Genomic DNA, 10,878 nt, shown 5'->3' on the forward strand with positions numbered 1-10,878 from the left:
GCCTCCAGCGGCCTCGAAACGCGCTAAGCCCCGGCACGCTCTTCTGTAAGACAGCGCAGGAAGTAGGGCTTCGGAGAACCTGCCGAAGGGGACGGGAAGTTGCTTGGTCACATGACTCTCTGTGACTTCCGTAATCCAGGACGCGTCCATCTTTGCGCGTGCGTTCCGTAATACGGAAGCCGCGAGGAGCCGGTGATCCCTTTCGCCCCTTGTCAGCCCGAGATGAAGAGTCCTACTTTTACTGCCGCCTGCTGGACACCCACCGCGTTGCGCGGCGCTCTCCCGTTCGTTTCTGTCCCGTTGGGGGAAAAGGATGGCTTCTTAGACGTCGCCCTTGGACAGGATTCGAGTCATCAGGAGATGTCAGATAGTTTCTGCCTCTGGGCGTCTCTCATCAAACGGTTTAGTGATCCCTGTTCGTGCCTCACAGGTCTCCAGAGACTCCACAAGCTACCTAACTCTCTGATCTTCCCCTGGCAGCAGCGGCTGTCGCTTCTTCCGGGAAGCCTTCCCTGACCTTCCTCAAAGTAAGGGACCTCCTCTGGGATCCAAGGCTGACGTCTCCCTCCAGCAAGGCTGTGAGACCTTCGAAGGCGGGGTCTGTATCTTAACGGGTCCTCAGAGTCCTGGACTGGGTCTGGTCCCCCAGGGGGATTCTTTTAACAAGTCACTCTACAATTTATGAAGTCTGTACTATACGTTGAGCCCTGTGTGTGGCGCGGCAGCTTTATCAGTGAATGAGATGCAGTCCCTGCCCTACTGGAGTCCACAGTTCGGGGAGCTAGAAAGGTAACAACGATAGCGGTAAGTGTTATTGAGGATTCAGAAATGATGTGTCTTTGAATTAGGGATGGATGGAGGGGTAACCGGTGGCCTTATTTGCAGGGACAGGTAGTTAGGGAAGGACACCGAGGAGGTGACATTTGAGCCAAGGCCAGAAGGCCAAGAAAGTCCCCATATGTGAAGATTTGGGGAGGCCGTTCCCCCATCGTCCCCCGTTGGTAAAGAAACCTTTGCCAGTGCAAAGGTCCTGAGGCCAGAGATTAGCCTACTTAATTGGAAGAAGAGACCATCTTTGACAGTCTCCACTTGGATCTCAAACTCACCACCTCAGTCCCTCTCCTCCTAACTCTGATCTCCCTGAAGTCTTCCACACCTCAACAAAGAGCCCTCAACTCAGCAAATGAGCGCTCCACACACCTGGTACGTTCAAAACCGGGGAATTGAACTTGATGTCTCCCCTTCTCTCACACCCACATCCATCCCTCAGCACAGCCACCAAGGGCTACCCACAAAGGAGGTCCCAAATCCAGGTGTTTTGTTTTTTTTTTTAAATAGAATTGACATAGCACATTATATTAGTTTCAGGTGTGCAACTCAATGGGTCTTTGTATCCAGGTGCTTCTCATTCTCAGCCTCCACGCTGGGCTACCGTCCCTCTGATTCATCTTCCAGCTGTGGCCAGAGAGCTCATTAAACAGAAGCCAGACACATCATTCCTTTTTAAATGTTGTTATTGTTTAGAGAGCGACAGCGCGAGAGCGGGGGAGAGGGGCAGCAGGAGACAGCGAGAGATCGAATCCCAAACAGGCTCCACGCCCAGCACAGAGCTCGATGCAGGGCTTCGTCCCGCGACCCTGGGACCATGACCTGAACCGAAATCAAGAGTCAAACACTCCACTGACTGAGGTAGCCAGGCGCCCCCACCGTGGTAAAATGTATATAACAAAATCTATTATCATAATCATTTTTAAATGTTTATTTTTGAGAGACAGAGCAGGAGACGGGCAGAGAGAGAGGGGACAGAGGATCCCAAACAGGCTCCGCACAGACAGCAGAGAGACCTAGCTGAAGTAGGACGCCCAGGCGCCCCTATTATCATAATCACTGTAAAGCGTACGGTTCCATGGCATTAAGCACATTCACACTGTTGCACAAACATCATCACCATACATTTCCAGACCCTTCTCATCTTTCCAAACTGAAACTCTGCCCCGGGAAACACTAACTCCTCACCCTTCCCCCGACCCCTGGTTCCCACCATCTGCTTCCTGTCTCTATGGATTTGACTCCTCTAGGGACCTCACATAGACGGGATCGTACGTTATCGGTCATTTTGTGACTGGCTCATTTCACTTAACATAATGTTCTCAAGGTGCATCCGTGTTGTAATGTGATTTTTTACCAGATCCCGCTGGATGCCTTGAGAAGGGCGGTGGGGAGCGGGGGCAGTGGGGAAGGGAAGAGCAGGGGAGACCAGAGCAGAGGTAACTGCACAGGTCCGAGCCGGCAGAGGTGGGCGCAGGACCTGGGAGATGCCAACAGGTGTGGAGAGAAGTGACCAGACTGAGAACCTAATTTGAAGTTGATCTGAGGGTTCCTGGGAAAGGATCAGATGTGGGGACACCAGAAAGGGAGGATTAAAGGGGTTCAAGATTTGGGCCAGGGCAGTTGGGTGGATGGTGGTGAACTTGGGGGCAGAAGATCTGGGGCGGCGGGGAGAGGATAATCTGGAGCCCAGCTTTGGCCGAGTTAGATGAGAAACCCCCGAGACATCAGTGTGACCGACTGAAGAGCAGGAAGCTCTTTGGGCAGGTCTGAAATCAGGGACGGGGCTGGGATGGGGACAGGTGGAGCCATCAGCATAATCTGTGGGTAAGATCCCGGGGGTGAGTGTAGATGGGGGGGGAGAGGCGGGCCCGCACCTGAGCCAGGGTACACTCTATACACGGTGGGGAGCAGAGGACGGGAACCCCGCCTTCCCCTTAGCCAAGGTGACATGTGACACCAGCGCAGCCACTGGGCCCCCTGGGGCAGGGACCCCCCTCAGCTGAGGCAGCTGCTGCCGCTGACATTTCACTCCACGAGTGTCCAGGCTTCAAAGTCTCTGCAGGGGTGGGGGAGGAGAGGAGGGGGCTGAGAGGCCAGGCTGGCAAAGGAGGGAGCCAGAACCGGGCCGCTGGAGGATTGAGCCGCCGGGAATCCGCCGGAGTCCTCAGCTGAAGTATGTGGTCCTGACGGGGCTTGGGGAACCGCCACCCCCTTCCCACAGTCCCCAGAGGACGCAAGAGGTGTTTGGGAGACTCTCAGGTAGCCCCTAGGGCTCAAGGTCTGGAATCGAGCCCACTCCCTACGACCCTGCTCGCTTTCGTGCAGATGTCCAGCAAGGTGGCCATTGGCAGCGACATCGGGCAGGCCCGCCGGGCCGTGGAGCAGCTGCGGGTGGAGGCGGGCATCGACCGCATGAAGGTGAGGACCAGGGCGGCATGGGCGTGTCCGGGAGAGGGGGCGGGCGGACAGCCCGGGGCCAGCTGACAGGCTGGCCCGCAGGTGTCCAAGGCGGCCGGCCACCTGCTGCAGTTCTGCGCGGAGCAGGCCAAGAGCGACCCCTTCCTTGTGGGCATCCCGGCTGCCACCAACCCCTTCAAGGAGAAGAAGCCCTGTGCCATCTTGTAACCCACGGCCCCGACCGCCCAGGAGGCCTCAATAAAAAGGAAGTGAATGATCCTCGGGACGTGGCTTGGCCAGGCTTCACGGGGACAGAGAGGGACCACAGACTCACCCCCCCCCCACACACACACACCCGGCCCAGCCTCCCTCCCCCACCCACCCCAGGGTCACGGCCACAACAGCACACACACCTGGACTCCCGGATGGAAGGGCGTGCACCGCCCCCACCCTGTACCTCTGGGCAGCAGTAGCAGATTCCCCCTCCCACTGCACAAACACACCTAGGGTCGGGGTCCCGCTCTACATGCCGACACACATCACGCACGCCTTCACGTCACACGCGCCCACAGGTGCCGTCGTACAGATGTGCGCACGTCCTCAAGGGCCTCCTCCCTCACACACACCCACATCCGCCAGCACACAGATGTGCGCAGACAGGGTCACCTCCCTAGTGACACCCGGACACACGTGATCACAGAAATGCACTCGAGCGGGCACAGGCGCCCGCAGACGTAAGTAGTGGCTGCCAAGGCTTTCACGGCCGTCTCGCAGACCCCCCCCTGCCCCCCCCGCCCCGAGCAAGCACAGGCAGAGCCCTCGGGTGACACCAGTACATCAAGTTTATTTCTCCTTTGCTCTCCAGGGAGAGCAGGTGTCCAAACCGTAACAAAAACTGGGCCCAAGGGAGGGGAGCAAGCAGTCCCCTGGGTGGGCCTGAACGGCAGCCTCACCTTCCCTGGCGCGGGGCGCAGCCCGGGGACACTGCCTAACCGTGGCCCGGACTCCTCGGGCCCCAGGCCTTTGGGACAGGGCGGAGGCGGCACCGGCGTGGGGGAAGGTCCCCCCAGAACAGAAGCCCTGGCCCAGCCTGCGGGCCGGCAGACCCACATCCACATCCACGTCCGCCTGCTCAGGCCTGCAGCCGCCAGACCTCCAGCGATAGACCCCCAGAGGCAGCTACCACCAGGTTGCCCTCGGCACAAATCTGGGAGGGCGGGGACAGAAGTAGTCAGGGCCGTTCTGGGCAGCTGGGGAGGGTGCACAGGGCAGGGCCTTACCCCGTTTAGCACATTGTTGTGGCTTCGGGTGCAGATGGTCCTCGGTGGATCCGTGGGCACGTGCACCTGGTGAGGGGCGATGGGCAAAGGTCAGGAAGTGCACCTCTGACCGGCGGTGGGGGCGGGGGGGGTTAAGGGGGGGGCAGGGAAGGGAGGGGGCCTGTCTTGGGGCCTCACCCGGATGGTCTTGTCGGTGGACGTGGTGTACAAGGCCCCCAGTGAGTGTTTGATGCCTGTGATCTGAGACCTGTGGCCCACGTCAAAGGACTGCGGAAAAGAGGGACAGGTGACACTCAGGTAAGGGCTCTCCCAACGCCAGCCCGACAACCACCCAGGGGTCGAGAGGTAGGGAGGAGGCCCAGGGACGGTTGGGCAAGGGGCAAGAGCCCCGGCAGACCCGGACGAGTTGGAAGCAGCCACTGTGGTTGGCGAAGACGTGCAGCAGGCCCTGGTTGTCACCAGCCCAGAGCTGGGGCTCCCGGTAGGACATGCAGAGCAGGTAGGAATCCAGCTGTGGGAGGGACGCGGGACACGGCAGCTCAGGCCAGGCCAGGCCATGCCGCAGCCCCCGTCCCTCCAGGCCGCAGGGGAGGGCGCACCTGCAGTCGCTGCAGGACGCTGTTGGCCCGGCGGTCGAACACCACGAGTGTGTGGTCCTCGCTGCCCGAGATGATGTGACGGTCGTCCGCCAGCAGCGCCAGCACCGCGCTGGAGTGCAGCCGCCTGCTCTTCAGCAGCGCCGGGCCCGCTTCGCGAGTGATGCAGGGAGGAGGGAGACGTCAGCGCCCCTCGGAGGGGGCCCCAGGCCCCTCCCCACTCGGCTGAATCCTTGGTCTGCCCCGCCCACCCGCATCCTGCAAGTGGTCCCGTCTTTCTCTTCTCCTGTCCCGTCTGGATCTGGGCCATCCAGGACCCCCAAGTCTCTGCCCTCCCATCTCCCATCGCAACCCCATCTGCTCGCAGTGCAGAGCAGACCTCGGCAAGTCCCAGCTTAAAACGCTTCCTCCTGCCGACTGATTGGAGACGAGTCCCACCATCACCCATCACCCTGCTCTGGCTGTGCCTGGGCCAAGAGCCCCAGCCCTTCAAGTAAAAGAAGAATAAATAGACAACAGAAGAGGCTCATATGCTGGGCAGTGTTTATCCTAGGCTTTTTATGTGAACATTTACTCCACCAAGGCTCTTACTGTCCTCTCCTCCAATTAACCCTAGGGGGCTGGAGTCATTATCCACATTTTACAGATGCGGAGACTGCGGTTCGAGCTTGAGAGCGAGGAAGTGGCGGACCCAGGATTCTCGGGGGCTGTTCCACCTCCCACAGCATCGAGGCTCAGAGGCCCCTCCTCTGGAGCCCTCCCATCCTTCGCCGCAGGCGGAAGGGGGCTTCTGCCCCAACACCCGGCCCCCCCACCAGTTGCCTTGGTTGCCCCCAGCACAGCCCAGGCCACTCTTGAGTGGTCAGCCTCTGGTTGTGACTATCGTCCCAGCCAGGCTGTGAGGTTCAAGTGTCTCCTTCCCCGGCATGACCCTGGAGACCCCAGGCGGCCCTGCTCTCCCCACCTAGGCCCCAGGGCCCCTAGCCCACCTCTGGGGTCGTAGACGGTCACCTTCTTGTCATAGGTGCCAGTCACCAGGATGTCAGGCCGGTAGGACAAACACAGCACGGCCGCCTTGCCCCTGGGAACACACGGACCGCAAGGTCGGGGCTGCGACTGCGCGGCACCCGGCCCTGCCCTGCCCCCGCTGCCCAGGACCCCACACACTTTATCTCGCCGAACTGCTGCCCGTCTGCCGCCATGTCCCAGAGCTTCACCGTGCTGTCCCAGGAACCGGAGCACACGCGGTGGTCCAGCGCTGCCAGCGACCACACCCAGCCCTGCGGACCAGACCTGCGATCATCCCCCTCTCAGAGGTAATAAAATTTAGGGTCAGAGGACGGAGACAACTGACCCAGGGACCCAGAACAAGTCAGCTCCAAGTAGAGGTTAGGACTTAGGTCCGTGGGTCTGACTCCAGAGCCCGGGGGGAACACACCCACACAGAATATTCCTAAATCCCTGTGAGACTCAGCAGAAGTGGTGGTTTGAGGCCACCTAACAATGCGATTAAGAACGGGGCCTCCACTAGGGGCGCCTGGGTGGCTCAGGCGGTTAAGTGGCCGACCTCAGCTCAGGTCATGATCTCGTGGTTTGTGGGTTGGAGCCCTACATCGGGCTGCGTGCCGACAGCTCAGAGCCTGGAGCCTGCTTTGGATTCTGTGTCTCCCTCCCTCGCTCTCTGACCCTCCCCCGCTCCTGCTGTCTCTGTCTCTGAAAAACAAGCAAATGTTAAAAAAAAAAAAAAAATGGGGCCTTCACTCCGTGGCCTGGGCAAATGAAGTACCCTCCTTCAGTTTCTTCATTGAGAAGATGGGCACAAAAAACAGCCCCTGTCTCAGGAGCTAACATGCACAAAGCACTGGCTGGTGACTAACTCCCCCCCACCCCCCCGCCAGACTCTCTGAGGACAGTACTGTAATTGTGTCCCATTCTACAAATGAGACTGGAGCACAGAGAGGTTGCATCCCGTGCCTAAGGTCACACAGCCAGAAAGTAGCAGAGTGGGGATTTGAACCCAGTAGCCTGGCTCTGAGACCAAGCTCCTGGCCACCTGCCTAGACCACCTCAATGACTGGTGGAGGTGCCCTCCCCAGCCATTTCTCACGAGATGCCAGCCATGCTCAGAGCTTTGTGATCCCCGCCGGCAGCCTCGTAACTGCCACCTGCCGTGCCCTGTGCCTCTCAAGGTCTGACTGACGACCACCGAGCGCCTGCGGTGTGTCCCAGCCTAAGCGAAGCTCTTCGTGTGCGTTCATCCCATTCATTCTCATCCGGACCCCACACAAAGTAGAAACGGAGGCCCAGAGAAGCCCTACGTCTCATCTAATGTCACACTAACAGTAGCAGAGCAAGATTTAAATCTCTGAGGTCCAGTGCCAAAGAAAACTCACGCCCTTAGCCACGGCGCCCTACCCAGGCTTCTCCCCTCCTACCCCTGTCTGGCCTCCTTTTTTATTTTTTAATATCTATCTATTTCTCTCTCTCTCTACCTGAGAGGGAGAGAGAGAAAGAGCTCAAGGAGGGGCAGAGACTCCCAAGCAGGCTCTGCGCTGCCAGTGCAGAGCCCAGTGAAGCTCAAACTCAGGAACCGTGAGATCATGACTGGAGCCGGAATCCAGAATCGGACGCTCAACCGACTGAGCCCCCCCAGGCAACCTCCCCCCCTTTTAAAAATATTTATTTATGGCCTCCCAGCCCCTCACCTTGTGGGTGCTGTTCTTCTGGGTGCCCAGGGCCTTGACTAGAACTCGGCTGGGCTCCACCCCGAGCTGCCGCAGGTCCCACAGGTTGACGTTGCGATCTCGGGAGCCTGACAGACAAAGCGTCCCGCCCTGGGAAGAGAGTGAGGCGGTGTTGTCGGGGTCACCCTAGCCCACCCCTGCCTGCCCCCCACCGCCCCTGCTTCACCTGGAGCAGCAGCACGGAGTCGATGGAAGCAAAGTGTCCGTCGGCCAGGCAGAAGTACTCGGCCCAGCGCCCGTCCTCGGCCCAGCGCGACAGGTGTTGCTCCAGTTCAATGCAGGCCGTCGGCCAGTCAAAGTCCTCCTCTGTGGGGCACCGTGAGCACAGTCCCCAGTGGGCAGGAATCCCGACATCCACACCAGCTCCAAGCCCACCTCTGGCTTCCGGGAAGCCCAACCTTCACCAGACTTGGAAACCGCACCCCCCCCCCCCGTCCCCGCCCCGGGAGCCCTCACCCCACCCAAGGAGGCCCGGGATCTAGCTTTGGGACCACCAGCCCACCAGCCTTCCAAGCGGGTCTAGAACAACTCACCCCAGTTTCCAAAAATTGGGTAACTGGAGACTCAGTGCCGCTCTCCCAGGCCTCAGCAGCCCCCCCCCCCCAACCCTGAGGATAGTAGCCTCAGGACGTGAAGGTCCTGCCTCAACCCTCAGGCTAAGCCTCGGAACTAGGACTTTTTGCCTCAGTGATCTTAACCAGACCCAATGAAGTGTTGTCACATTAGTTATCTGTAAACTTGGGAGCTCGGTCAAGATGTAGAACTCAAGCCCCAGGTGCAGAGAGTCAGTGGTATAATGGGGCTCCAGCAACAATGTTTATCAAGCTGTTCAGAAAAGTCCCATCAATTCAAGGTCACCAAAGCTGTCTTATCCCCCAGGGACCAATGACCTCAGGGACAGGACGAATTACCACCAGCCCTTGCCTAAGATCAGGCTAGACCCTGGGCTTGGGGATCTGTGATTGTGGGTATCCTAACCTCTAAACTCTAGATTGGGTTCAAGGGTTGCAGCTCTGGACCTTTAGACCATTCCTCACTCCTACCTAGGTCAAGACTCTAAGAGTGAGGGGCTTTGGATCACCAGTTGCTAGCTCAGCCTCTATACTCAGAGGAGTCTTTGGCTTACCCTGAGCCCCCAAGAGAGTCCAGAAGCTGAGACTTCAAGTCCCTGTGTCAACGACCGGACCCCAAGCCTGAGGATCCTTGGGTCCTGAGTTCAGGGACCCCAACCCCCCAGGATAAATCTCCACAGCCCCGGAACCCCAAGCATCTGGTTCACGGTCCACCCGGAAGGTCAGGGGCTTTGGCACCATCGGTAACTACCTCAGTCAGCCTCCACCCAAGCCGGAACAACCAGGAAGCCTGCTCCAGGGCTCTGCTCACAGCACCCCAGGTATCTAATCCCCCGCCCCAAACCCAATCTGGGCAGCTGACCCCGGCCCCCCAGGCGCGCGCACCTTCCACCACTGGGTAGGGCGCGCGTACGCGGCGCTGCGCGCGTAGTCTCCAGGTGACATGGTCACGCACGAGGTCGCGCAGCGTGTGGCACACGCGCGGCAGGACGTGGAGCACCAGACGCGCGTCTAGGTAGGCGCAGATCTCGAGCAGCAGCTCCGGAGGAAGGCTCAGCAGGCCCGGGACGCCCACGGGCGGACCCTTGGACGCCGCCCGCGGCTCCAGGGCGCCAGGGGACGCGACCGGAGCCGACAGCAAAGGCGCGCGCGGGAGCGCCTGCCCGACTTTCGGCGGACTGAGCACGCGGGCCACGTAAGCCTCGGCCTGCGCGTCGGGGTCGGGCTCCGGCTCCGGGTCCGAGTCATCGTCCCAGGCGCGGGGATCGTCGCGAGGCCCTGGGGGAAGCTCCATGGCGACCGAGTGGGCGCGGCCAGCCCGGCCCTGTCAGCCGACGGCCCCGCGTCCCGTCTCCTAGGCAGCGCGAAGGCACTTCCGGCGCCGCTTAATGATGTTGCAGCGCCGACCGGAAGCGAGTGGCGCGCGCGGAAACCGGCCGGGCCGTAGGACCCCACTGTTTTGAGGGCTCCCACGGTGCAGCTCCGTGGGCCCTGGGCTGGAAAATGTAGGTTCCTGCAACCAGCGTTTGTTAAACAGGCATCTGTGGCGGTCCTGATACAGACGGCCAGCCGACTCCGGTTTGACGCGGCTCGGCCAAAGGCATCGCTCACAGGAGACACCGGGCTTAGAAATGCAGTCTCTCTTCTGAGTTCAAAGTCTGGGGCTTTTATAGGGACTTCAACTCCTGTCTCTCCTTCCGGAGCCAGAAAGGTGCAGTTGTACTGCAGAGTCCCCGGTGAAACAAACCTCTGAATTCCCTATAATCGTTACTTCTCTCTTACTTACTGAAAGCCTCTCTTGAGCCAGGCGGTGTTAACCGAGCCACATAAATATCCCAGAGCACTTGCTGTTTTTCTCTGCCTCACTCTTTTTTAAATGTTCATTTATCTTTGAGACAGAGGGAGAAAGAGAGAGTGCAAGCGGGGGAAGGGCAGAGAGGGAGACGCAGAATCGGATGCAGCCTCTGGGCTGTCAGCACAGAGCTCCATGCGGGGCTTGAAATCAGGAGCCTCGAGATCATGACCTGAGCAGAAGTCGGATGCTTAACCGGTTACCACCTTCACAGTGAGGCCTCCCCACAGTACCCTACGGTAACACTGACCATTTTCCCAATGTTCTTTCCCCTCCCCTCTTTTTCTCTATGGGACAGATGACTGTTGCACTACTTATCTCCTGTGCCCTCGCTAAAAATGTATGTTGAATGGATGCCGGATGCATGTCCGTGTCCGCTTTTCTCCCCCAAGATGATGCACGTGACTTTGGGCCCTATTGAGGTTGCAACAAGATTGTATTCTGAGGCTGTGTGTCCCCAAGAGCTTAGCAGTTTTTCATTTGCCTCAGTAACGGTCACTCATACTTACTTATTACACCTCCAAGAGGCCCGGTGCCGAGCTTTTTATAAAAACATCTAACCTGCCCCATGACCCGGAGTGGTGGGGTTAGGCGGAGAGGAGTGCT

At 59.3% G+C, this 10,878-nt stretch overlaps 2 protein-coding genes across 3 annotated transcripts; one reads left to right on the forward strand and one right to left on the reverse strand.

Moving 5' to 3' along the window:
- Positions 1-117: 117 nt before the first annotated feature.
- On the forward strand, positions 118-3,510 carry GNG14 (G protein subunit gamma 14). Its single transcript, XM_042928530.1, has 3 exons — positions 118-804; positions 3,157-3,249; positions 3,331-3,510. Exons 2-3 carry the CDS (start codon positions 3,157-3,159, stop codon positions 3,454-3,456), a joined length of 219 nt encoding a protein of 72 aa, XP_042784464.1. The 5' UTR covers positions 118-804; the 3' UTR covers positions 3,457-3,510.
- A 753-nt stretch (positions 3,511-4,263) lies between these two features.
- On the reverse strand, positions 4,264-9,796 carry FBXW9 (F-box and WD repeat domain containing 9). 2 transcript variants are annotated; one of them, XM_042928523.1, is made up of 10 exons: positions 9,306-9,796; positions 8,015-8,154; positions 7,810-7,938; positions 6,272-6,411; positions 6,094-6,185; positions 5,108-5,256; positions 4,906-5,019; positions 4,686-4,775; positions 4,509-4,574; positions 4,264-4,435 (listed from the first exon to the last, which is right to left on the reverse strand). In XM_042928523.1, the coding sequence occupies exons 1-10, from the start codon at positions 9,712-9,714 to the stop codon at positions 4,361-4,363; spliced, it is 1,404 nt and encodes a 467-aa protein (XP_042784457.1). In that variant the 5' UTR covers positions 9,715-9,796; the 3' UTR covers positions 4,264-4,360. The 2 variants fall into 2 exon arrangements, with proteins under 2 accessions (XP_042784457.1, XP_042784458.1); XM_042928524.1 differs by having other exon boundaries at positions 6,272-6,384; positions 9,306-9,795.
- Between the last annotated feature and the right edge of the window lie 1,082 nt (positions 9,797-10,878).

The sequence above is a fragment of the Panthera leo genome, chromosome A2, assembly GCF_018350215.1.
Source record: "Panthera leo isolate Ple1 chromosome A2, P.leo_Ple1_pat1.1, whole genome shotgun sequence".
NCBI classification, from domain to species: domain Eukaryota; kingdom Metazoa; phylum Chordata; class Mammalia; order Carnivora; family Felidae; genus Panthera; species Panthera leo.

What these genes read in the sequence shown, in the direction of transcription:
- GNG14 (XM_042928530.1), top strand. Translation starts at nt 3,157, where the DNA reads ATGTCCAGCAAGGTGGCCATTGGCAGCGACATCGGGCAGGCCCGCCGG. An exon ending in CGGGCATCGACCGCATGAAG is followed by an intron (nt 3,250 to 3,330) that starts GTGAGGACCAGG and finishes GCTGGCCCGCAG; the next exon opens with GTGTCCAAGGCGGCCGGCCA.
- FBXW9 (XM_042928523.1), bottom strand. Translation starts at nt 9,714, where the DNA reads ATGGAGCTTCCCCCAGGGCCTCGCGACGATCCCCGCGCCTGGGACGAT. An exon ending in GCGTCCTGCAGCGACTGCAG is followed by an intron (nt 5,020 to 5,107) that starts GTGCGCCCTCCC and finishes TCCCTCCCACAG; the next exon opens with CTGGATTCCTACCTGCTCTG. An exon ending in GCTGCTTCCAACTCGTCCGG is followed by an intron (nt 4,776 to 4,905) that starts GTCTGCCGGGGC and finishes TCTTTTCCGCAG; the next exon opens with TCCTTTGACGTGGGCCACAG.